This window comes from Anguilla rostrata, chromosome 1 (assembly GCF_018555375.3).
Source record: "Anguilla rostrata isolate EN2019 chromosome 1, ASM1855537v3, whole genome shotgun sequence".
Classification (NCBI taxonomy): domain Eukaryota; kingdom Metazoa; phylum Chordata; class Actinopteri; order Anguilliformes; family Anguillidae; genus Anguilla; species Anguilla rostrata.
In genome coordinates this window covers 55,721,802-55,747,990 of record NC_057933.1, presented here as the reverse complement: position 1 = coordinate 55,747,990, position 26,189 = coordinate 55,721,802, and the positions used below count along the sequence as shown (strand labels likewise).

The window sequence follows — 26,189 nt, the reverse complement described above, 5'->3', positions numbered from 1 at the left end:
GTGTGTGTGTGTGAGTGTGTGTGTGTGTGTGTGTCTGGTGGGGACATCAGGCTGGAGCTGAGTGAGAGTGGATTGTGTGCTGATAAGAGATGAAAGCGGCCCTGCAGGACTGGCTGATTAAAGACAGTGCCGCTCCGTTTGACACTCACAGGCCCTCTCAGAGGAGAGGTCATTTGCGGGTGCCATCACTTTACCTCATTCAGAGAGCTCACTCTCCACAGACCTGCCAATACAGACCTGTGTATGTGTGCGCGTGCGGCTATGTATGTGCGTGCGTATGTGTGTATGTGTGCATGTGTGTGTGTGTGTGTGTGCGTATGTGTGCATGTGTGTTTGTGTGTGCGTGCGTGCGTGTGTGAGTGTATTTGTGTCTGTGTGTGTGTGTGTGTGTATGTGCATGTGCGTGTATGTGTGTGCATTAGTGTGTGTGTGCGTAGTGAGGGTGGAGTGGGTATAGTGAGGGTGGAGTGGGTGCAGTGGGGGCGGTTGGGGTCAGGGCACTAAAAGCGGTGCTGTGTTTCAGGTCCAGTGTGCCGTGGACGCGGTGGCGGCGGTATCAGATGGAGCCGCCCGCGCCACAGCGGCACGCTGTTCCGGCCCAGCTGGGAATTCTGGGAATTCGTGCCACGAGACGCGCTCTGGCGGGGTGGGCGCGGAGGAGCACAAAAACCTCGTTTAGGCCCTGCTGACAGACAGCCTCTTTAGTGTAAGTAATACAGAGGCAGGGAGAGCCCGGGATGGGCCGCAGCACAGAAATCACCCCCCCACCCCCCACCCCTTACCGCTACACCCCACCCCACCCCACCCGCGACGCTAAGCCCCCCGCCCACCTCCCACGCCATGCTCTTCAGCAATATCCCTTACGTTATCAGATCAGGAGGAATCTGAAACGGTCTGTTTTGAGTGCAGAAAAACACCGCGTGCTGGGGGCCTGGCGGGAAATGGAGGGGAAGCCGCTCGCCGTTTATTTATCTGTCTGAGCGCGCTTAAAACCGGCACGGCAGCGCAGACGAAACCACCTGCACCCTTCAGCCCTCGCCGGCTCTAACTTAAGGCGGGAAAAAATCCTTCTGATTACATGAGCCTTTCGATTAAATCCACCGAAGGCAGAGCGCGTGTTTGTGCAGGAGAGAGCTCGAGCATAAGTGTGTGTAAGCCTGTGTAAGGCTGTGTGCGTGCCTGTGTGTGCGCGTGTGTGTGTGTGTGTGTGTTGCGCGTGTGTACGTGTGTGTGTGTGTGTCTGTGTCTGTGTCTGTTGGAGAGTGTTCCGGTTCCCTTTGACCTCTCGGACCCCACGCACTGGGGTTTGCTGTTGTTCTAATAGTCCCATTGTACTGCGCTTCCCACAGCTGTACTCTGGCTGACGCTGAGGCTGTCTTTTACAATTACCCCAGCGTCGCTAACGCTACGCCCGATACGAGCTGACAGGCCGTCCCGGCCCGGCCCGGCCCGGCCAAGCGCTGAGAAAACGACCCTTTGGCGTTACCAAAACAAAAACAATAAGGCAGTTCTGTGAGATGTTGTGTGATAATCTGGACAGAGGTGGAAAAAACAGGCAGAAGGTCGGCCATGTTGCTGCAGAAGGGTACTTCAGCGCTTTAATACGCAAACACACGCAGTGCTAACACCCGGGCCAAACATGCGTCTCCCATCCAATCTGCTCTTTCAGTCTCTCCCAGCACAGCGTGGACCCGGAGCACATGTCTGCCATGAACCCTGTCTACATGGACTGGGTCCACGCATGGCCCACTGTGTCACAGCCAGTCCTTGCCATTTACAGCTTTTGTCAGGTAACATCAGTTCAGGTAACAGCCGTACTCACTGGAAGTTGGCGACTCGGACGGCGACGGGCACGCAGGACAGCTGGGCGGCCCACTTCAGAGTCACGTCCTGGTACACCAGCAGCATGTTGTTGTGGTTCGCCAGGAGGGTGTTGGTCGTCCCTTCACTCACTGCGGCACAAGACAGACCAGAACAAGCGTCATCTGCCACATCATTGCAACAACAAGATCACAGGAGCAGCAAGTCACAAATATAAACTTGAATTTCAGCTGTGATGCAGTAAAGAAGTGAATTCTATAGAAAGGTAATGCAATGAATTTGTTTGTATACAGTGATGATGCAGCAAATTAGAATTGTACACAGCTGTGATGCAGCAAATTAGTGAATTGTATAAACATAAAACTGCATTCCTGGCTGCTCCTTGTACTTCTGTAAAAGCAAGGCTACAATAAAACTTGTGAGAGTTACTATCACTACCGTACAGAGAAACTACTGTTTCAGCAAGAAATAAACATATTAACATGTAAGCTTGTTAAAATCGCACACTGTTTAAGATTTTACAATTCTGCAATATTTATGAGGTTTGTATGAAAAATTGCATTGATGATTGGCAGGCAATGTTATGATGAGAAGCCTATTCAACAGAATCAAACTCCTCCCTCCACTGTGATTGATGAAGCTGATCAGGGGCAGCTGTGAGAAATATTTCAGAAAATAAAGCACACTGCAAATACCACACCAGCACACCTGCGTACATCATGACAACAGCAACAAGCAAGACATCCTGAGTCTTTAAGCGATCAGAGACGTCACAAACAAAAAAATTTTTTGTCAATATGATAATGTTGCACTGGCTTCACAGCTCAGAACTAGTTAAGCCACAGTCAACATATTATTATAGGAGGTGACACAATAAGCACACAGTCACTAGGAACTGCTATGTAGACACAATCATGTGCTATTTGCTTCTCTGTTTATCTCTATCAGTAAAGCCAGTTTTTATCTGGACTTCATCGCTTTCACACTCTACGTCCATAAACCTGACGCTGGTCTGGCATCAAGTGAATGGGACGCACCACAGGGTAAAGTCATTCCACCCCACAGAAAGAGAGATAACCTCTGACCCTCTGAGCCAGTCACCAGACGGCAGTGTTACCAGGGTAACACTGATTCTGAAGCCGTGAAGGAACAGTGAGGATTCACGAGCCTCACAGTGGGGAGAGTGATCAGGAGTAGTCAGCGATACGCCCGTAAAAAAAGTGTGCCGCTAAGGGGAATTCTGATTGGTTAATGTGAATTAGTGACTGACAGCCCAGAATAGCACCTTCCACTATGAGGTGATTTCATTATTATAACTCAGTCAGCTCTGAGAGGATGAGGCAATGTGCTGGTGCTGTGGGGTTCTGATAGGTCACTCAGCTGAGGCCCTGACTCCAGACCCCTGCCTGTGATGACTGAGCCACTCGGACTGTGAGGGAGAGACTCGGCCAGACAGCAGGGTGCACTGAGTTTAGTGATGTCACACGCCGCCCTCCCCCCAGCCAGCACAGCCAGAAGCAGGGTCTCTCCAGGGTTGTGTGTGGACTTGCATAACACTGCTGGCACACACGTCTCCATCGCTTTCCTTTGCCAGATATCCCACAGCCGGCTGTAAAGGGGGGGCATTTACAGGAGTCCAGAGTCAGAACGAAGCTTGAGTACGAGGGCCCTGCCAGCACACCAGGCCTTGTGATCACACACACCTACAACCGCTCTCCCGCTCCCTTCAACTCATGTGCACTCACTCTCTCTCCCTTCCACCCACATACATTTAATATATCTCCCCTCTACCAGTGTCTATTTGCTCTCCCCTCCACCCGTGTCCACTCTCTCTCCCCTCTAGCCGTGTCCACCTGCTCCACTCCCCCTCCTGTTCCTGTGAAGTTACGGTTGCCGTGCTGTTCTGGAAGGAGTGTTATTTCAAACGTAGCCTTCTCTGTGTATTTCGGCTGAGGGCTGTGCGTTATTACAGCCTGCGCTCGCACCGTCGCCACAGAGATCTGAGGCCCCAGCTCGCCCGGGTGGCCAGAAAATGACAGGCGGCGGCTGCCGTGCGGCCCACTTAAAAGCGCTTTTACGCCGTTCCTGCGCCCCCCGCCACTGAATTAGAGAGCGCATTCCTCTACCTTAAGCTCTTTCAACTGGTTCCCTCACTGGAACCCCCCCAGCCCCCACCCGACCGACCCCCGCGGTCCTTTCGCCTCCGTGGCCCAGAATGTATAAATAGCTCTTTATCTCAGACACGTGGCAGCGGTTTAAACGGTCCAGCCTCACCTGGAGAGTGACCGCATGAGAGGGACCGTCCCGCCAGAAACCCGGCAATTACACACTCTGGGGCTGCGCAGAGGAACTATCACACTGCAGAGAAAAGCACCAGCTGCTTTCTCCTGGGATTCTGCCACACCTGCAAAATATCACGGCTCCCCCAACAAACCCCGCAAATCTCCACCGAGTATCGGTTAGTAAGAGGTGAGCGAGGAGATTGGAGACTTCGCTTTCGTTTATTTTTTCTGACTGGCCGGATTACGCCGGCAGGAAAGGATTCCCCACCGCACGGACTCCTCCGGCGATCTTCAGCGGGAGAAAGCAGCTATAAACGGAACCGTTAGCGCAGTTACCCGCAGGCATTTTCGCTGGAAGGGGGTACTTATGACCAGCGGCACCTGTAATCCTCGGCTCAGAGAGATGAGCAGCAAACAGCCCCGTCACTGGAGCGGAGTCACCTCCGCCGCTCTGGCAGGGAAAGACGAGCGCCGCTCGCACCGATTTTCCTCCAATCGCCACACCGCATCGCGCCACCCTTCAGCTGCGAGCCGCTCTAGCCAGCGTCGGCTGGAAGCCATTAAAACGTTCCGCTCGGAACCCGACTGTGAATCAAGGTGTGAAGCGGCACCTCGCCTTCCGCAGCTCAACACGTTCAGGCCGAGGCGGGAAACGGATTACGAACGCTCCGTTCCTCCCGTTTCTCCAGACAAAAGGAACACGGGCTCTGATTTTTATCCGGCTCGGCTGGCGTAATTAGCGGCTGCTGGGCGCATGCAACACGTGCTGGTCTCCATGCGCCTTCGCCTGTGATAAATGCACAAGCATGGTCGCCAATTTGCACAATTCGCTAATGATTTACATAAAATCTTGAGCCGGCTGCAGCTGCTGGCCTCCAGATGGGCTTTCCTCCTTTCGCGCGGAGCTGCTAAATGTGTATCCATAGAAGCCGCAGCCTGGACTGATATTTTGGGTTTTGTGGGGTGAGGCTCTGGGCGCAGCGCTGAAAGCAGGCCCCTCAGGATGTTTGTCGTTAGAGGAGACAGCCATGTTCTGTCGCTTGAGGGTGGTAAATTGAGCCTGGAACGCGGAGGCCTTTCACGCTATCTGATGAATCGGATCCGATGGCCAAACAGAGAGCACCGACTCGCGGGGAAAAGGCCGGCCGGATGCACGACGTCTGGTTCCGCGAGGCCGGGGCGAAGAGGGAGAGCGGTCTGGAGAGGAACTTCCCATTTCTGTGACAGGAAGTAGGAAGCACCTGCTCCTGGAGGTGCCTCCCAAAGCTCAGAGGATCTCCTGCATTTTCCAAAGACTGTTGGAAAGTGTAAGCACTCACTCTCTGGCAAATGACCATCACCATGTCCAGTGATGACCATGTTCTAAACTGACAATGAATGTGCAAAAGCCAAGCAACCAATCATCAATCAAGCAACGATTCACCTATCTAGTCAGTGTGCAATTTTAGCTTCACAGTAACATTAAAGATGTTTGATTGACAGGCCAATCCTGAGACAATTGCTGCTTTTAATGAATCAATATGATCCTCACCACCACCATCAGTGTCTTGACTATAATTAGACAGCAGGAAGTGGCGAGGGTTTGGTGTTACCTGAGGCGTAGGGGAGGAAACAGCTGGGGTTGAACTCCAGTTTCTTCATGAAGCGGATCTGCCCGTTGTCCTTGAGACAGTACAGGTTCCTCTCTCCCAAAATGAAAATGGACGCGGACGGGGAGAAGGACGGGATGCAGATATCCAGAGCCTGCTCGCCGATGACCAGGGTCCAGTCAGCCTGGGGGGACAGGCATGCGTTTGCACGCGCATGGACAGTGCCCTGCGCTCACCATGGGAGTAAAATACAGAGTACAGCCTAACAACCCTAAAGGAGTAGCATTAAATGTGCTTATGCAGTTACTTAAGGGAAGATGAACAGCGTGAGCGATGACATCACGCTCACCATTAGCCTCTTCCCTGAGCTCTTCTTCTGCTGCTCGGCTTCCTGTCTGGTGTCTGCATCTGTGGCCACAGCCAGGGTCTCATACCTGCAGCAAAAGAGCAGTGGTCAGAGCAGCAGTGTGGAGAAGTGGTTAAAGGAGCAGTGGTTAAAGGAGCAGTGTGGAGCAGTGGTCAGAGCAGCAGTGTGGAGCAGTGGTCAGAGCAGCAGTGTGGAGCAGTGGTCAGAGAAGCAGTGTGGAGCAGTGGTCAGAGCAGCAGTGTGGAGCAGTGGTCAGAGCAGAAGTGTGGAGCAGTGGTCAGAGCAGTGCTGTGGAGCAGTGGACAGAGCAGCAGCATAGAGCAGTGGTAAGTGTGGAGCTGTGGTTGGAGCAGCATTGTGGAGCAGTGGTTGGTTTAAAGTCAACATCTTTAAATTCAGTAATATGATCTGAGAGCATACACAGCGGAGGCCACAAGCGAGCACACAAACCAAGGGAAGCTGCCATTGTGGGCAGTACTGACAAATGTCAGGAGGCTTCCTAATAGAAGCAGACAGACGGGGCCTTGTGGAGAGAGAAAAGGGTACAGAAACGCAGTTAAGGAGACAGGTCCCCGGCCCCGATCCAGGAACCCCAGAACGTTCCTGAGCCCGCTGCACAGCACTCGTATATTTCTAACTACTGGCCCTTGTAACACAAATCGCACAGACACTCTCCGTCACCTGGAGGCAATTGGCGAACATAATACCCAGGAGAAGAAAGGAAGAAAAAAAATCATAAGAAAAAATGAAAAAGCCCTGCGAGAGCAGCGTTTATCAGATTACAACGGCAGGAAGCTATTTTCCACAGCCCCCCGTTCCCCAGACCGAGCCAGCGAATGAAAGGGGCTGCAGCGATTGAGCCTGTGTTTTTATTTGTGGCCATTTGCACTTGAAGGGGATCCTTAGAGCTGGTGTCATCTTTAATCCCCTCACTTTGAGCGGGAGGCCTATAAAAGAGGGGCAGCGGCGGGAGTGTCGATTCACATGAAACAGGGCCACTGGCCAGGGTCGCTCACAGAGGGCCTGTAATGCAATCACACATCTTAACCATGCAAATCACCCACTTCAACCAGAGACGCTTACGTCGTTAAAAGCAGTCCCCAGCATATTCATCATGGCCTGTGTGTGTGTGTGTGTGTGTGTGTGTGTGTGTGTGTGTGTGTGTGTGTGTGTTTTGCATGGTACAACATGCTGAATCTGAAAGACTTGAGAGTTCCCAGGAGACTAGTAAAGATGGAGGAGAGCTAAGGAGCTGTTAGACCACACAAATAACAAAAAAAGCAGCTTCAGTCTGGCTAATAAAAAGCCTGACTTGGATAAACGATCAAAAAAAACCTCACAAGCTCGCAGGTTCCTCGGCGCGGACGCCGCTAATTATTCATGAGCACGCCCCGCGAAAGTGAGGCGGTGTTCGGGGCGCTACGCTGCGACCGCGAACGTGCAGGCAGACCGCGTGCGAGCCCCTCTGCAGCGGCCGGCCCTTCCAAACACATCACCGTGTGAGGGGACTCACAGAAGCCCGGCGGGGAGAGGCGGAGAGAATTCCCCTCTCGCCTCCCGGCTGTTTATTCACACCGCCAACGCTGTTATTTCAATCAATATACCGGGGGGCCCAACATTTCACAGGGCCGGTACAGTGTGTGCGGAAGACCGGACTCTGAATTTTTCCGTTCGGAATGTGGGAATGTGCGGGAGGGAAAATGACAGGTGCGGTGTGGGAGAGGAGACTGGCACTAAAGACCACACAGGCATCTGCGCAGAGATTTATTATATAATTACAGAGAATTATGTCCACATTTAACTTGGGACCTGGAACAAGCTACAGCCATCGGTCGGAAACTTTACCCCGCTTTAACGTGTATTTAACTTACTTGTTTGTTTTCCAGTTTATTCGGTTGTGAATTCCACTCAGGGAACTGTTTGAATGCTCGCGTGTTCGAGGTGAGTATTGAATTTTTGCTTGCTCAAGCAACTTGCTTGAGGTCACTGCAGGTACACATCCACGTGCAATCCTGAAATTAGCCTATTTCATGTTTCTTTAAAGCGTTTTATTGCTTGTTTATACACTCGTGCTTCTTGCAATCTAGAGCATTGCAGGCGCACCAGTACGTAAGTATCAGTGAACTGTAATATCCGGCCGCAATAACCTCTCCTCCTCTGGTCTGCCTCTGGCAGCTATGCATGAAGCGTGCACGGCAGACGCCATGACAGTAGGGTTCAGCTGCGAGACTGTGAGAGTCAGGGAGTGGCAGAAAATGCTTCAGAGAGAGCTTACTTGGGATCAATGAGAATGGTCCACACATAGAATCAGGTATTCCAAATTAGGAAAAACATTTAAATGATTTTAAATAAGCTAACTGAAGGGGCACCTGGGTCAATGATTTCACCCCGTTTCAACTCTGGAAACAAGGTGCGTGTAGGTTTACTGTCTGCATAGGCCTGTATAGCCAATCTAGCCGTGCTGTAAGGACAGTTGAGCGGCCAGAAGTACCGCCAGAAATTTATGTGGAAAGAACATCCTGTCCGTGACCGGCTCAATATATACATAAATCAAACCTTCACAAGGGCCCAACCACAACCAAAAAACTTATAAGTTAAATAAATCCTGTCCTAAAATTCCCCATTCAGACCAACGCCGCAGAGATTCAGTGAGGGAGCGACAACTCCGAGGCGTTTTCACAATCACCCGAAACTCGCCGTCTTCACTTCAATAAAACCGACATTTTCACGGCTCGGCTGGGTCTTCGGCTGCAGCGCGTTAACCTGAAAGGGCTACTCTTCCAAAAATTATTTTCACTGGGAACTAATATATACACTCAGAGCGGGGGGGGGGAGGGGGGGCGGCAAGTGGGTGAAGTTAGCGTTTCCACAACAATCTCTGGTATACAGAATCTCTGGATATTAAAGACATGGCGTAATGTTTACAGCTAGCATAATAAACAGGATAGCGGCCCCATATTTCCTCTATCTCTGCAGCCGTTCCTTCAGATCCGACACGTGTTTTGAATGAAACGCGACTCCCGTTGCTGCCGCGGCGACGGGTTCGGGCAGAGCGAAAATAAACGGGCAGAGCGCGGCCGATCAGCGAGTGGAAATTTCATTAGCGCGCGAAAACTTTCACTTATCGCGCCCGTAAACGGGATCAGCTGTGGAAACAGGGCCGGGGCCGGCCCGACGCTCGCCCGATCGGCGTTTTCTACCGTATCCGATATCCGCTATTTTTACTTCGCCCGTCCCCCGGCTCCGTCCCGCGCTTTTTTTTATTTAAACGTCGTGGAAGTCGCGGATGTGGTTCTTGGCACGAGACGGGAAAAAAGGAAATGAAAAAAGAGAGAAAGAAACGGCAAAGCGTTCTCCTCGCCGCAGAGGCATTTAAAGCTCTGATCTGCGGGGAAAACGATCCGCGCTGTAGCGGACGGAGATGGAGGAAGTAACACCGGACGATAATACCCTCTCTCCCCGCCACCTCGCTCGCTCGCTCTCCCTCCCCTGTGAGGACACGGCTGTATTAATCGCGGTGATATAGCGCCCTTCAGAAGGCAGTGCGCAGGAGTGGTGAGAGAGCAGCTGGGCGGGCGGGCGGGCGGCGGCGGAGGAAACCCCGGGCGGGCTGCGTGCCTCAGAGGTGATGTCAGGATACGCACGCGGGGGGGTTTAGCCGCGCTGCGCCGGCTGCACCTCGGCGCGTTTCCGTAGTAACCCACGCAGAGGCGTCCCAAGGCCGTGCCGGTCTCAAACGCGACGAGCCAGACACCCACGACTCCCAGAGCTTCTCCCGCAGTCCCTTCCCTATTCAGCACCTGCCGCATGTCAGTGGCTGAGTGGCCGTCGGTCACAGCCGTATTCCAGGCTTGTGTTTGTGATAAAGCTGCTTAGCCTGCTGGTCCCCAGCAAAAGCACTCTGGTAGGCTGCACTGAGCTACATTCATATTCTTGAAACCCCGGTATCACCATTATACTCTGTACATCTTTAGTTAGACAGAGAGAATTGCAGCATTTTAATTATATTCTTTTGCATAAATATTCCCTAAGGTTACCACCAGTATTCCAATTCTCCCCCTATACATCGGCTACTATTTGGTGACCGATCACAAAATTTCCATTCTATTCCTCATTTCCGAATACATTCACATTTACAAAGGATATTTCTAGTTTTCCAGCGCTACTCCTGTGCATTAATATCTACGTATGGGCCTTCACGGCACTCCCATTCCACCCCGGACATGCTGATTGGGTGCAGGGCGGCGCTCACTTGTAGCTCTCCACTTGGCGGCTGGAGGACACGGTGAGGAAGGCGTCGGTGCGGGGGCAGTAGCTGAGCGGGCCGGGGAGCAGGAAGCCGGGCAGGAAGCGGCCGAAGGCGTAGCTCTCCTGCTCAAAGAACATCAGCATGCCGTCCATGGACTGGATACAGATGAAGTGGTGACCTGGGGAGACGAGGACACAAGAAACGTGTCACAGAGTGCCACAGGCAATTCTGGTGTTGTCCGCTAGAGGGCAGTGTACAGTGATCTCGATCATCACACTGATATGGCATAGACTATTGTACACTCTGTGATTATGAAGAAAAACCTCAGGGGAAATATCTGGCTGGATAATTTATGAATGCAAGGACAGTCATGTAGAATAATGGTTATGGAGCTGGGTTGAAGATTCCTAGGTGGAGCACTCTCCTTGTACCTTTGAATGATGAAATTACCTCATCCGATAGCTTAAGTAAATATCCAGCTGTTTAAAAAGATTGCATGTACAGAATGTAATGTAACCTGTGTAAGTTGCATTGGATAAGAGTGTCTGTTAAATTCTTTAAGACTTCGCAGGGGATTTAAAACCTGGTGTGTGCTTGAACATGTGGAGAGTGTGGAGCAGATCAAGTAAAAGGACAGAAAGACAGCAGAGAGATGAGAGGGAGAGAGGGAACGGAAGAGTGATGGCCCAGGAGAGACAAAGAAGAAGCAAAAAGAGGCAACAGAGAGAATTACAGACAGAAATGGATGGGAGACAGGTGTTCGTGCTTCTTCCCCATGTTTCAGGAAGTTGTGACAGAACACGGCATTAGAGCATGTCTGGGTCAGCAGAGATGGAGAGAGCGGCGAGGAGCATGCTGGGATAGAGGGGAACACTAGGGGCTCCAGAGACACGGAGCTGAAAGCCTCCAGTTGTCTGTGAAACGCAGCTGTAGAGCAGAGGTCCTGAACTCCTGGAGCCGCTCAGTCATTCGTGATGCGGTCCTCTGGCGCGAGAGAACGTTACGGCTGTTTAGGGAAGCCATCGTTACCGTTTGGTTGGAAAAGTGGGCAGCTATATTCCATAGGCAGGGTACCTATACACCGCTTCACCCAGGACCCGCTGCCTGTGCTGATTATAATTCACACGCAGAGTTGTTATACTTGGATCTAAACTTCCAGACGCTTCACCGCAAACCTCTTACTACTTCTCCCTCGCAGGGTTTCTCGCAGGAGTTCACGGTCGACACGTTCACACTTAAGCGTATTCTGCGTGCTCGAAAAAATTCCCCAAGTGTGCATTTGGAAATGATATTTTGAACGCGCTATTGATATTTTACATGTGTTATTCCATTCATAGTTTCAATTTACTCAAGTAAATTAAATTTCGGTGCAAACTGTATTTGAAGAACTCCAACCAAGAGGTTGCCATGAATATTAACAAAATAGCCCACATCAGTTTCTAAATGTCCACATTCAGAATATTGTTTCTATAGACTGTTTCAATGACAAAGCCTTAATTATATTTCTTAAATATTGCAAATTAATAACAAGCAATGATGGCGTGTGTAAATTCGGTCACTCACACCACAGTACACCATTCATTCATTCTCTCTCACACACACACACACACAAACACATACACACACATGCACACGCACACACCTACACAGTGCATGAGGCTACATGCACACAAATAAGTGCATGCAGGCATAGAATCAGTGTCAAACAGAGATAAATGCGTGCACACCTGCAAGCTAGCACTGTCTTTCACTCATACGCACCAGTATACTGTCTCACAGACAGACAAACACACACATAACACACGCACACACACACACACACACACACACACACACACGCGCGCACACGCGCACACACACACACACGCACACACACGCACACACACAGACACGCGCACACGCGCACACACACACACACGCACACGCACACGCGACACACACAACACGCGCACGCACACGCACACGCACACGCACACGCACACACACCACACACACACGCGCACGCACACACACGCAGCCCACAGCGCACAGCTCCATGCTTGACGACGCGCGCGCCCTGTTTCACGGGGAAGACATCGGCCAATCGTTCCTCGTGCAACAATCATATCTACATACACACTCCGAAAATCACCCCACCTCTCCTGACGGTAATGGTTCCAAAATAACAGCTTTTACGGCGCTTCCTTCCGCAGGCCTGATGGCCCCGGAGCGTGGCGCCCGCTAACACGCAGGGTTTATGGCACATAAAATCAGAGCCGGCGCTGTTCTGAAGACGGAGGGAAAGCGGGCAGAGGACTCGCGACCGGCTTCAGAGCCGAAACACAGCCGTTTGACCGGCGGGCCCTAATTACACGGCTCTGCCCGTTAGCCGTTAGCCGTGAGGGGTCAGAGCGCACCAGGCAGCCGGCAACGGAGCCCGTACTGCACGGCCACCCCTCCCGCTCTCCGCCACGGGAAGAGAGCAGCGTATAAACACGCGGTCACATGACAGACGGAGATCCCCGTGCCAGATCGGGGGGATTATTTGCCGGTGGTCTGGCTTGGCACTGCGCTCGTCAGAGGAGCTGGCGGATACAGCGCCCCCCCCCCCCCACGCGGCCCACGTTGCCCTGGCAGCACCCACACCCACGCTAACTTTAGCTGGGCCCGGGGGCGGTCTGAAGGCTGTGACAGTGTGCGGTGAGCTGGGGGTTCTGTGTCTGTACGCATGCACAGTGCGAACCAAAAGTCTGAGGACACTCCCAAGAACTGACTGTTTTCATTATTTATCAAGGGCTAATACAATCACGATACTCCATTTATACTTCTTATTCAACAATATAATATTTTTAATAATATAAAATTTAAAAATGCTGATATTTACTGAAGGTCAAAAATTGTAAGTAGTTGGTGTGTCAGCTTCTTGCCTCTATTCACCTCTAACTCTGCTTGGCAGTGATTCCACTAGCTTACGCAACACCTCATCTTCCATTTCATCCCAGAACTTTCTCAACACTTTCCATAGATGATCTGTGGATGTTACTTGATGTTTCGCCATTTCCCTCGTCGACTGCTCTCACAGATGTTTGATTGGTTTCAGGTCCAGTGACTGTGGTGGGAATACCACTCTAATAAGCTCCCCTTGCTCTCAATAATGTATTCTTGAATAACATGTAATTGGAGTATCATAATTGCACTATTCCTTAATAATGAAAACAACCAGGACTTGGCAGTGTCCTCAGACTTTCATCCCCACTGTATATGTGCAGTACAGCTGTGAGCGTGTGTGCGTGCATGCATGTTTGTGTATGGCAATGTGTGTCTGTCTAAAACATGTATGTTTGAGTAGACATGTCTGAGTATGTATGTGTGTGTATGTGAGTGAGTGTGTGTGTGCCTGTGCCTGCATGCGTGCGTGTGTGTGTGTGTGTGCAGACAGAGCAGCTGGTCAGTGGGCCCTCTCACTGTCTGAGAGTCAGGGCGGATCTCATGAAGACCAGGAGCGCATTCTCCTCCAGTCTTGAAAAGTCATTATTATCATTACTAATATTATTTTTGGGGGGTGGAAGTCCACTAGGGCAGGTACTGTACATTCTTCTGACTAAATGCTTCCACTACAGCCAGCATAACAGGGCTGTTTCCCCTCCTTTCCAGCCAGCTCTGTGTTTCCACCAGCCCCTTAAGGAGACTAACGAAGGTCTCCTGAGCCACAATAGCCGAGAAGCATGTCTGATGATGTAAGAATATCCAAAAAAAAACAAATAGGGAAAATGATTCATTAAGAACAGATTAGATGACTCTTACTACTCAACTACTAACTAGGGCTACACAATATGGACAAATTATAGTATTGACAGATAGACAGAATATTCTGCTGAGTATTGCAATTATGATATGACTTGCAAATATAACAAATTCGGGTGAACAAGATGGGAGATGGTTAAAAACACACATTCAGCAAGCCTACTTCCAAGATCATAGGACATACCTGTACTACAGCACACTAACTAGAAACAAAGATGAACTCAAATTATTTCTGAAGGCATTTCACTGAACTGGCTGGACTATTTAACTGACTTTAATTTAAATTGACTCTTTACAGCTGAACAATACAGCTGTCACAACATCTCTCAATATCTGGAAAGTACATAACCTCTCAGGGCATGCTTTTAGTTCACATCACAAAAATAGTGAATCTAATTAGCTCCCATTAGAATAGCAAACAGATGACCACAGTGCTTGAAAAAGTAGATTTTCTTTATGTTCAGTCTCCTCTTTAACATTCAGACTGAATGGCCCCTGTCCTCCTCTCAGGGTACCCTTTCAACAGGACCCTCCCCATTGGTCAGAATCGGCACCATGACTAATCCAACACCTTCCATGTTTGGAAATCCTATCTTCACACTGCAGCAAGTAATGCTTTTGAATCCTGCATATGAATGCATTTGAACACAAAACATAATTCCCCTTGACCTTATTTTTTTGGGGCAGAGAACAAGAAGCTACAGAAAAGCAGAGAAGAATTGAAGCACTGTCACAACTTGAGATTCCACAAACAAAACCAAGACGTTTCCAGGCTTTCAAGGACTGTGATAACCCTGCACCGGACTGTGGTCCCAGGCGAGCCTGGTAACCGTTTCCCGGGCCTGCTTTCCGCCCAGAGGGCCAGCAGAAGCTCAGCCAACACCTCCCACACTCCAGCGAATAGGCCGTCTCGCCCGATACCCAGAGAGCCAGCCAGGGGGCGCACGCGCTTGGTTCCGGTCCATGGATTTAACGAGTCGTGACAGGTGCCAAAATAAACAAAGGGAAACAAAAACAAAAAGTGCAACAGCAGCCGGGCAGAGATGCCACAGGCCGCTGTAATTAAACCCGCCCCGCCGCTCGCTGCCTGCTTGAGACTGCAAGAGCGCTGTGGGCCCTGGACCGAAAACAAACACTGGGATTGTGTGTGTGTGTGTGTGTGTGTGTGTGTGTGTGCGTCTGTCTGTGCCTGTGTGTGTGTGTGTGTGTGTGTGTGTGGGGTTTGTGTGTGTGTGTGTGGGTTTGTGTGTGTGTACATGTGTGTGTGGTCTTGGGAGTGTGTGTGTGTGTGTGTGTGGCTGTCGCCTGTGTTGTGTGTGGTGTGTGTGTGTGTACTGCTGTGCTTGGTAGTATGTGTGTGTGTGTGTGTGTGTGTGTGTGCCTGTTGTGTGTGTGTGGTTGTGTAAGCGGAGTGTGTGTGTGTGTGTCTGTGTGTGTATGTGTGTACACAAGCGAGTGGGTGTTTGTGTGTGCGTGTGTCTGCACTTTCAGACTCGTTACAAGGCAAAGCTGCACTTGGTCTGGATAACGAGATCCTTGTGCCTCACAGTGGTGCAGAAAGCCTGTGTTCTCAACTCAGCGCTTCAGCAACGCTGCCCTCCTGTGAATAAAACGCACTGGCCCACTCACTGATGTCACCACTAATACAAAAACACATGGGATAGAAAACAACCAAATCTGGGAGTTCACACCATGTTTCTGCACTGTAACTGCTTGACAAACGCCCTGGTTAAAGTCAATGCTTAATGTTTACAGTATGAGAGACAGCAGGCCCCATGCTCAAGTGGGCAACTGCAAGGCTTGGCACTCTGGCTACTACACTCCACTGCTTGCACTAATAGATCAGCTGGACAATGGCAGCAACAGCAGGACAATGCCAAGTTTTTAAGTAACATGGCAGCTGCTTCCTTTATGCAATATCACATTGTATTTGTGTAAAATATTAGAAGGCAAAAGCAGATTTATTTATAGAAAGATAGATTTCTTTCCCACTTGGGTGATTTTAATTTTAAAAAAAAAACTTATTGTATGCCAGCAACCGCAACTATGTACCGCTAGCAGCATGAGTTCTGAATGCGCTCGGTTCAAATGCGGAGATTCTCTGAAAAGAGAGCTTATGTCGCCATCCTGTGGTCACATGCAGTATGTCTAATACAGAGGATTACCACACCGTGATCCTCCTGAAGGAATGAACATATCTAAAGAAGCACAGCATTACTCTACTTTTCATTTTCAAATTAGGCAGAAATATAAGGAACCCCACAGCGGCGTGTGTCAGTGATATGAGAGCCTTTAGCAAAGATAATGTACACTACCAATGACTACATGTAGCTATCCTGCAGAGAACTCCACATAATTTCACAAACCACTAATAGACAAATATTATTATTTGATTATTTTCTTTAAAAATGCTGTAAGACAGTATGGGAAAAAAATTGAATGCCATTTAGCAGCTGTGACTAATTTTCGGGGCATAGACACCGTTTATCCCCAAGTAAAACACTAACTGCTCTGAGAGCCATTCAGGCAGTCAGTCAGCCAGCCAGCCACCTTCAGGGCCTGCTCGGCTGTAGCCAAAAGTTTAAAAACAGTTCCATAACTTTACCCAGGGACACATCGCACAGTACCGAGCACACAGATGACTTTCATGGGCTGGACCTGTGAGCAGAAGGCGGAACAGGTTCAAGTCCTGGGCATAGAGCCATGACTATAGCGCTCTTGGGCAAGATGCTTAACCTGAACCACTCTGGTTATGCAGCTGTGTAAATGGATAATGTAAGCTATACAAGTCCCCTGAAAAAAGCCGTCATCTTAGCAAATAAATAACGTAATGAAATATGATATCATGCCATGGCCTGAGGAATTTGGGGGAAGTTTAGTACAGACGGGAAGAAAGGAAGCTGCCGCCTATCAGACAGGGCTGAAATGATCATCTGAGGTGAGTCTGGGTTATTTAATTGTGTATAGCTGCACAATTGTAAAAAGAGAAAGACAAAAGGTAAGAGGGTAGGAAAGGCCATTCCCACCTCACATAAAGCACTCAGGCTTCTCCCTGAGGTTACTCATAATATGACAGAGATACTGCCCATCCACTGGGCCTGCACTATATAATGTGCCCCAGTTACACACCCCTCAACCCCTTCTTCCAGTCATATCACTGACCTCTCTCACAGTATGGCTGAAAGAGCCAATCCCACGCCAGAGAAAGGGAAGGGAAACAGAGCGGTTGGAAAGAGTTATTCCTGCTTGCACTTTATATCCTTCTGGCTGAGACTGTACATGGAAAAAAAAGCTATGAAGGCCTCAAAGGGCTCCTACAAGACAAGCCTAGACTAGAGTCCTCAACACCTTTACTAAAAACAGGAAACACCAAAACTTCCAAGATCAGCCGTTTGAGGAGCGTTTCCTGTGCAGGTATGTGGAACGGTTTCATGTGGGCGTTTTTGGCGCTCCGACCATCGGTCCTGAGCCTGAACTGGCGCTGGGAACAGTTAAAGAGTTCAGGCACCCCATCACCAGCCCACTATGTCATTTTTCACATGGGAAATAAATACAACTGAAGCCAGGGTCTGTTTCGGCAAAATGTATCATAATGCACACAATATATCTGTGGCTATTAAAAACAAAGGGAACAAAGAATTGACTAATGTGAGCACATAAAATAACATTTAAAGCAAAATCTTTTTATGCGTCTCATTTTTTCCCTTGACACATCCATGAACCAAAGATTATAATTCAAGTGACTTTCACCAGAAGAGTTACTGGAATCCTTTAAATTTATAGTGAACACAACACAGTGTAAACTGTGGGTGAAAGTAAAAAGTAACATGAATAAAAAAATGTGCCATTTGGACTGAGAATACACAAATGTTTGCATTTGTGTGTTACAGACCGCAGAGGAGAATCCCTAACGTGTGCCTGGGATGTGAGGCCTGGAATGTGAGTTCTGGGATTTGAGCCCTGGGATGTGAGGCCTGGGATGTGAGGCCTGGGATGTGAGCCCTGGGATGTGAGGCCTGGAATGTGAGCCCTGGGATGTGAGCCCTGGGATGTGAGCCCTGGGATGTGAGCCCTGGGATGTGAGGCCTGGGACGTGAGGTATGGGATTTGAGCCCTGGGATGTGAGGCCTGGGATGTGAGGCCTGGAATGTGAGTTCTGGGATGTGAGGCCTGGGATGTGAGGTATGGGATTTGAGCCCTGGGATGTGAGGCCTGGGATGTGAGCCCTGGGATGTGAGGCCTGGGATGTTGTGTGTGAGTAAAGTGTCTCAGAGCAAAGTCACTGTGCCATGTATGAGAGTGCAGACCCTCACACTGAACAGAGGCAGGTGTCTCAGAGAGCCATCTGAGGGCCCGTACCTGTGACGCCCCCAAAGGGGCCGTAGGTCATGTTGCAGGCCGTCCTCTGCAGGTTGTGCTCATACACCAGTCTGAGCTGGCACTGAAAGCCATGCTCCACATTCCCAGCGGTGCCTGGATACACACGGGGGGGGAATCACACATTAGCATCACAGAGTAACAGCCATTTCTTTAAAACTAAGGTCTGCGGTCGGCACGCTTGCCAGTTGCGTAATTGACATAAGCAGCAGCAGCGTCGTGGTGGCGTGCAAGTCTGAGACACACTATGCCAGGTTATGCCAGGTTAGTTATGTCAGGTTATGCCGGGTTATGTCAGGTTATGTCAGGTTATGTCAGGTTATGCCAGGTTATGTCAGGATTATATCAGGATAATGTCAGGTTAGTCAAGGTTTTGTTGGGCCGTATCGGGTGGAGGTGCTGTACCTGTGATGGCGTAGACAGAAAGCTTCCTGGGGTGAAGCACAGCCAGGTGGAGAAGATCAGAGCACCTGAAGGAGACACAACACATGTAGCATGCAAATGAATCATCAACGCGAATGTCTGAAAGGGTTAACAAATCATGAGTGCTCTCTCAATCTTTAATTAATCACAAAGTCTCAAAACACCCAGCCCATGTGAGCAAATAAAACATTTTCAATTTCAACATGAACAGAATAGCAGTAAACTGATCAAGAGCTTTATACACACTGGCGAATAACATGCATGAAGATGCACTGGTGGAGGTGCATGCTATGTGCAGCTGGTGTTCTGAGCCCCAGCCCTACACAGGGTCCTAACCTCCCGATTCATGTCTCCGCCAAGAATGAGGCAGCACAGCTTCAGCTAGGAACCTGTACTGTAGGGGCACAGAGGCCGACGCGTGCGTACTGGCTGCAGCCAGACTATTTTACACCCTACAGCACTCTCATCAGTATGGAGAGAGCTAGCGCTGACTGGAAGAGAGGTGTATCCTGATTTATGATAAGTGGTAGCCTGTGGCCCTGTTGGTGTGTCGCTAGGAGGCGCTAGTGCAGTCACAGACTAAGGACCGCTGGCCAGGTTAAACCCATCGCACCACTAGCATTACTAGCCGAAATGAGGCGAACCGTGTCTTGCCGCTGTGGACTCACTGCCACTGGAGCCTGTGACCAGAGCTTCCTGCCTGTGCTCAGTGCTCAGTGTTCAGGGAGACCCCCTTTACTGACACAGCCACCTGGAAGCTACACGGTTCGGTTCTGAAAATGTTAATGTGCAATATATACATGAAAGCGCCATAAAATATATGAGCAGTATATAGTATACTCATACACGCACGCACGTACGCACACACACATTATATAAATTCATAACTTACAAGAGAACGTGACTCTCACAGCATTAAGCAAAGTGTTTCAAAATGAAGTGCTGCAAAATGAACAAATGGAACTAAATTGAAATAACATACTCTAAGGTTTCATTTCCAACATAACTCTGAACACTGGCATTGTGATGAAATTCAAACATGTTGTCAGTGACATTTACACACGCGCCCAGTGGCTCTGTAAAATCACACAGCGTGCCCTGTCTTTCAGTGCAGGGGCCTGGCTTGGGGAATAAGGCAGGTTCGGAAAGCGCTGGAAAAAGCTGCAACGCCTGCTCGTTTTACCGTCGCTCACGCAGCAAAGAGGAAACAATACTTTAAAAGCGTTTCCCTCCAGTCTGCAGCTGCTCAGCCGAGACATTTCAACACCAATTACGAGTACCAAAAGAGAAGCGGCCGCCAATCGGAAAAAAAGAGCGTTGGAGCTGACTGGTGAGACGAGCCCGATCCGGACTGAAGCGAGCCAGTTCCACCCCTCCCTCACGGCGAGGGCGAGCCCAACCGAAACCAAACGCTCCAACAACGTCCCTGCAACGGCAACGCAATGCTGTTTTACAGGGCAACGCAGCCAAAAACTATCACTTCTGCACAACATTCCCAAAACATTATGACAAAGATATTTTTTCGTTTTTTTTTGCGGTAGAGATATGTGGAAATGCTCAGATGAGCACAGCTGACTGAAAACAATCTTGTAAAAAAAAAACTACTCCTGCTCACATCTGGGAAACTGGCAAAACTTTCAGTCTTAAAAAAAGGATTTATTTCATTTAATTTCACTTCAGTTCATTTCCACATTCCACTTCATAGTCAAGTGGTCTCAACTGCTTGCATCCTGTGAAAAAGTGAACTCATGACAGGGTCTGCTCTCACTCCTGGAGACGTGGACACCGAGCCAAAATGGCAGACGGCTCGGCCGGAGAATGCAGATATGAAAGCCAGTGACGGGTAGGTTCTGTGACTGAGCAGGACGACATAGAGCTGCCCCATTTCTCTCTGGTATCTCTGGCATCAATGGCCCAGCTCTACAGTATCCGGCCAGCACAAAAAGGGCTGCTGTTTTTCACAAGAATCCTGACTGAGTGCAGTGGCACCTCCCCCCTAACACCGGTTCCTAACGTGCTGTGAGCACGATATCTGAGTTCAGGCACCTATGCACACGAACCTTCATCTTGTCTTAATGTTTCCATCCACACTCCAGCAAAGTGATGATGTTACCTCAGGGTTAGAGGTACACAGTGTAATTGCTACTTAGCCCTGCAGTCTGTTTTAATCATTCAGATTACAGGGAACTGCAATAAAAACAACTGTGATGCGTGACAGCACAAAATATAGAAACAGCTAATCAGATGCAATACTTAATACTGAGAATTACACAAAGTATGTGTGTGAGTTTTCGTGAGTGATGTGTTAGACCACCCTAACAATGCACAAGTTCATTCGAATTGGCCTTCAATTTTATTCAAATTAGTTATGACTAAAAAAATTTAAAAAAGGCAAATGAAAAGTGCAATGTAATGTAAAAGCGTGTTTTGTTTTTCTTCTCTATGCAGACGACACACACAGCTGAAGAGCAGCTATGGGAGCCACTGTACTCTTATTTTGAATCGAGTGCCCTGTGGTGAGGCTTTGACTTACGAGACAAACTTGCCCACTTCCACCTGTATGATGGGGTCTTTGAGCTGCACCTCCAGCAGCTGGTCCTCCGCCTGGCTCTCCCCTGATGAGCCAGCGTGGGGCAGGAAGATCCGCAGCAGACCCATGTAGCTCCCCACCACGATCTTATCTGTGTACGCACAGATGTACGTAAGCAAGCACGGAAGCACGGAAGCAAGCACACACATGCACACATAGACACACACACACACAAACACACTTTAATTCTTTACTTGAGATAAAACATAAGAAACAGGGGCTCCAATTTTTATCAGGAATGTAATTAATGTAATGTCTTGCACTTTTCTTCTACCCAATTTCAATGTTAATACACACACCCAAGCCAACAAATGTAGAACACAGCATCTGCAATATACACAGTACTGGCTGTTGATCCACCCGGCAAATGCAACCAGCGGTACAATATGGTGGACTTGAACACTCTGACTTTTCTTATTATATACAATGAGCATTTGTTTCCAATTGGTCCAGACGCTCCAGACAGCATTCAAAGTGTGAACACGGGGAGAAGCCTCAGGAGGCCCTGGTGTGCCACGCAATAGGGAACATTTCCTCCATTTAATTAACGCGCGTGTTAATACCGCATATTACAGGCCCCAAGTGACAACAACACTGCAGCGACACGAAAATACATTCAACTAATGTGACTTTCCTTCTCTTAGCAACAGCCAAACAAGATAAAACAACACTTTGGCTTTCCCTCCGCAGCGAACGGCTCGTGTTCCACGAGGACTTTGGCGGTGGAAACACTCTCAGCGGCGCGGGGCTGTGCGTCTGGGGGCCGCGGTGAAGGTGACTAATTAAACGCATCTACCAATAAAATCAGCAGGGGCCGATAAAAACACAGAATGACCGGAGAGACCCCACCGCCACCAATCCCTGCTTGTTAGACGCTTTCCTGTTTAAACGGCTGTGTGTAGCTGGACCTGCTACGCTGGGAGGCTGGCTCGGGCCGGCTCTAGCACGGGTTATGGTTTCCAGCCGGGCTCAAAGCGCTCAGCGCCGGTCGTCCCGGTGGACCGGGACCTGCTGCGGTCAGGAGGGGCCCCGAACTTCAAAGAACAGCTGGAGGAGGACGGATAAACCGAGACCCTGCGTGCCGTATCCATGGCGATCACCCACACCTGGGAGCCCAAAGCGAGACTCTCAAATCCTCCTATGATTATGAGCGATGGTGGGGCACCCGTAGCAATCCAGCTGAGAGTGTGTGTGTGTGTGTGTGTGTGCGTGGCATGTGTATGTGTGTGTGCGCATGTGCGCATGTGTATGTGGTGTGTGTGTATGCGTGATTGTGTGTGTAAGTGACTGCATGAGTGTGTATGTGTGTGAGAGTTTGGATGCTCCAAATGCACTCCAAAACATGCAAGGACCCATTTTGATTTCAGCTGTTCAGCCTCAAAGATAAAAGACACTGAAATAAAATAAGACACTGAGATGGAGTCTGCAGGAGTGAACAGGACTGGCCACCTACAGTACACCCCCACAAAGAGAAAATGAAAACTTACTCTAACAACATGGAGAACACATTTCAATGTGAGCCAATTTATCCATGTATAGTGCGCAGTGCAATTAAGTCCAATAAAATTAACTGAAGAAAACTGTAAAACACAAAAAGAATTGGTCACTTTTCAGCCATGTCACTCACCATGTCCGCTGCCACTGTTGTCCACATCGCCGACGCACAGACACCCCTGGTCAAACTCCTCCCCCAGGCCTAGTGTCACCGACCACCAGTCCCTTGCTTTGAACAGAGACATCCTACAGACCTGCACACATGAGGAGGGGGGTGGGGGTTACCACCCAGCCAAGCTAATCCATGCCCTTTTAACCCAGCACCAGATTTGACACAGGGTCTCACCAACTGTGTGCCAAACCTGCATTCTCTCACACCTGTCTGGCGGGGACCACACGGTTAACAAAGATAGCAGTGCTCACACATCCCGACTGCTGTGATTGCATATACACTACACCTGGTAGGCCAGTTGGCTTTTTACATTATTTAGCCATTTAGTTCAAAAATGGATGCATGTCTGCATGTGTTTTTGCCAACAATATTTTAAGTGTGTATTAACTACATGTATGAAGTGGTTTCCTGTCTGCAGTCAGTGGCAAGCTGAATTTCAGAGTAAAAACCCCATGGCAGATTGGCATCCAGCCCAAGGGACGTTCTTGGAATCGGCAACAGAAATTGGGATGTGGTCCTGTAAGCCACACAGTTCCTTTAAGCCAGCCTTAATAAAACTGCACAGTGTCCCGCACATAGTCTTCAGGGCACCTTTAAAGGCATACTATGCAGGATTTTTACAGAGTGCAAAAAGTGGAAGATGCAGTACAAAACAATGGTTTGTTAATGGCTGGCCTGTGGCATAGGACAGCAGTGTTAAATTGACAGAATTTTAGTAGCCAGAAGCAGCTGTGGGAAGGCATGATTCCATTATCATAAGTGATTGCGGCTCCTCTGTGCAGAAAAAACCCGAACACTTGGCTGGTGTTAGCTGCGCTTCTTACAGGCCACTCGGCAGGTCGCTGTCTGCACTCAATCGCTGCAGGATCCCATCACTGAACCCTACTTCACAATCAGCCGACATCTTCATAAGTGGGAGTTATGTACATCTAATCAAAAGTTGGTTACTCCTCCCCGCACATGTCTCACGACATGTACGTCTGGCCAAGTGCCCTCCAAAGTAATCTGACTGATGAGTCACGTGATCGAGTATTCTGATTGTGCTAAGGACGCCAAGCGGCTTTTCCCTAATTGCCACTGCTGAGCAGGTGGAACAGACAGCTAATCCGCCAGGCCTCTACATCAGAGAGGTACAGAGCCCGAATTGTATCCCCGTTTTAAAAACCTATCGCCAAGGAGGCGCCTTTCATTAAAAACAACCGAGGCTAGAGGTTAGAGTTTGGGGGCTCTTCCTTAGTCAAACAATCCTTCACGAATTCATTCGAAAAGGTGAACATCCGCTATCTGTCCATATAAAAAGCCAGCTTTCTTCACAGCTACAAACTGCTTGCTGTGTCTCCTTTTCCATAACATAAATTAATGTAGCACACCCTGTCCTCTGAACACAATAATGTGCCGAGAGAGTCCGCAATCATATTCACATAGCTATCTAAAAAACCTTTGAAAGGAATGATATGCGTATTATATGCAAGTTTTATTTTTGACAGTACTATGAAGTGCGTTGTACTTCAGAAGTTATACATCAACAATGGTATATTGGCGAACGTTATGTAACATGGACTTCAAAATCTGCTACACATTAAGTTACATTGTTAACTCCATAACTAACTAATAGTACTGTATACAAAAATATATCAATCCGTAGTCTGCAGTTACTATCAAGCTTTAAATTTGAATTTCATTTTCTCTGGAACTGAGATGACACGGTAAGCAATCAAATTATTGATCATAGCTTGCTCTCTGCCAACCGATCTGCAACTAACTGTTATTTTCCCAAGTTATCTAATTAAGGTTTTCTTTGGTTAGTTGATAGCTATTTAGCAGGACAGCAGCCAGCTAACAAAACAACTGTTTTAATCCTATTTAAATCACTTGATGTTGCAGTTAAGATGCCAAGCGCAAGCTAGCAAAGTTAACAAGCATTTGCTATGCAGCGATAACCAATAACACAAGTAGATTAGTCTATGATTTAACGAAATTTCTCCACCGTGTTCAGTTCGAATAAAAGACCGGCAAAATGTTAGTGTCTAACATTACTTACATGCACGGACCATGGGTATCGAGCTAGCCAGCTAGGTACCTACTCCTTGAATAAGGTTGCCAATTAACGTTAGCTAGGAAAAGGCCATGTAGACTAACGTTACTGCAATAATGAATGAGGACCAAACAGGTAACGGCAAATCTGTGTCTCGTGTAACTTAACTTGCATTCTTTTAAGTAAACGAAATGCACACTCTGTAACGTTACCTCTTTGAATATGTGTTTTCCTTGATGAGACTGCGATCCACCAACTGCAGTTCATGAAAAATCACATTTCGCTCCCACGTCTCCCCAACTCGATACCATCTTTGCTGTTGTCATAGCACTGTCTGACACCAACGAACAAGGCGCAAACAATACGCATGACCGGATATCGCTTGTTAAACTGAACTGCCTTCTGGGAAACTGAGTCAACAGACCGGGGTGTTAAAATAAAGTTTTCAATGCTTGCTTGTAAATACGAAACGTTAATGTTAGCTGCCTACATTAGAAATACAGAGAACGAGCTATGCTATACGTTTACAGCAGTTTACATTTCGTAACTTTCAATGATTTTGAAAAAATATATATTCTTACATGCAGAACATACTTCTAAATCACAGCACCTAGCAATACATTTATGCTTATTTATGAATCACTTCTCTCGCTATCTATTGAATCAATCAATACAATTCTAGTTGCCATTGCAGTAGGAGGAATAAATCTTCACTGAAACCAAGCATTATATCAAAACAAAGTTTTAGTGAAAGTAATAATGTCCTCCCTCACACCCCACACAATAAGCGGCTGTGAATGAGATACATTAGAAGTTAGACCGCTTATTCTTCCCTGACAGCTTGCTCAATGAATCATATCATGCAATCACCTATCTCAGACAAAAGGGTTGGGCTCGTCCGGGATTTGAACCCGGGACCTCTCGCACCCTAAGCGAGAATCATACCCCTAGACCAACGAGCCACGAAAAACATGCTCAGAAGGTATTTTAAAAAATGTGAATGCCAC

At 48.7% G+C, this 26,189-nt stretch overlaps 1 protein-coding gene and 1 non-coding gene across 5 annotated transcripts in view; both read right to left on the bottom strand.

Moving 5' to 3' along the window:
- Window positions 1-25,550, bottom strand: part of bbs9 (Bardet-Biedl syndrome 9) — a 177,104-nt gene extending 151,554 nt beyond the window's left edge. For 3 of the 4 annotated variants that reach the window (XM_064343356.1, XM_064343375.1, XM_064343381.1), the window contains exons 1-9: window positions 25,395-25,550; window positions 23,109-23,229; window positions 21,425-21,572; window positions 18,874-18,938; window positions 18,451-18,564; window positions 10,312-10,486; window positions 6,042-6,126; window positions 5,696-5,876; window positions 1,823-1,952 (exon numbers count right to left, since the gene is read on the bottom strand). In XM_064343356.1, the coding sequence (XP_064199426.1) occupies window positions 1,823-1,952; window positions 5,696-5,876; window positions 6,042-6,126; window positions 10,312-10,486; window positions 18,451-18,564; window positions 18,874-18,938; window positions 21,425-21,572; window positions 23,109-23,220 (1,010 nt within the window). In that variant the 5' untranslated portion in view covers window positions 23,221-23,229; window positions 25,395-25,550. Of the gene's footprint in view, window positions 1-1,822; window positions 1,953-5,695; window positions 5,877-6,041; window positions 6,127-10,311; window positions 10,487-18,450; window positions 18,565-18,873; window positions 18,939-21,424; window positions 21,573-23,108; window positions 23,230-23,971; window positions 24,160-25,394 lie in introns of those variants that run through there. The other variant, XM_064343365.1, reaches the window with a different exon arrangement.
- Window positions 25,551-26,072: 522 nt separating this feature from the next.
- Window positions 26,073-26,144, bottom strand: trnap-agg (transfer RNA proline (anticodon AGG)). Its single transcript has one exon. It is a non-coding gene; the product is annotated as a tRNA-Pro (tRNA).
- Window positions 26,145-26,189: the final 45 nt, after the last annotated feature.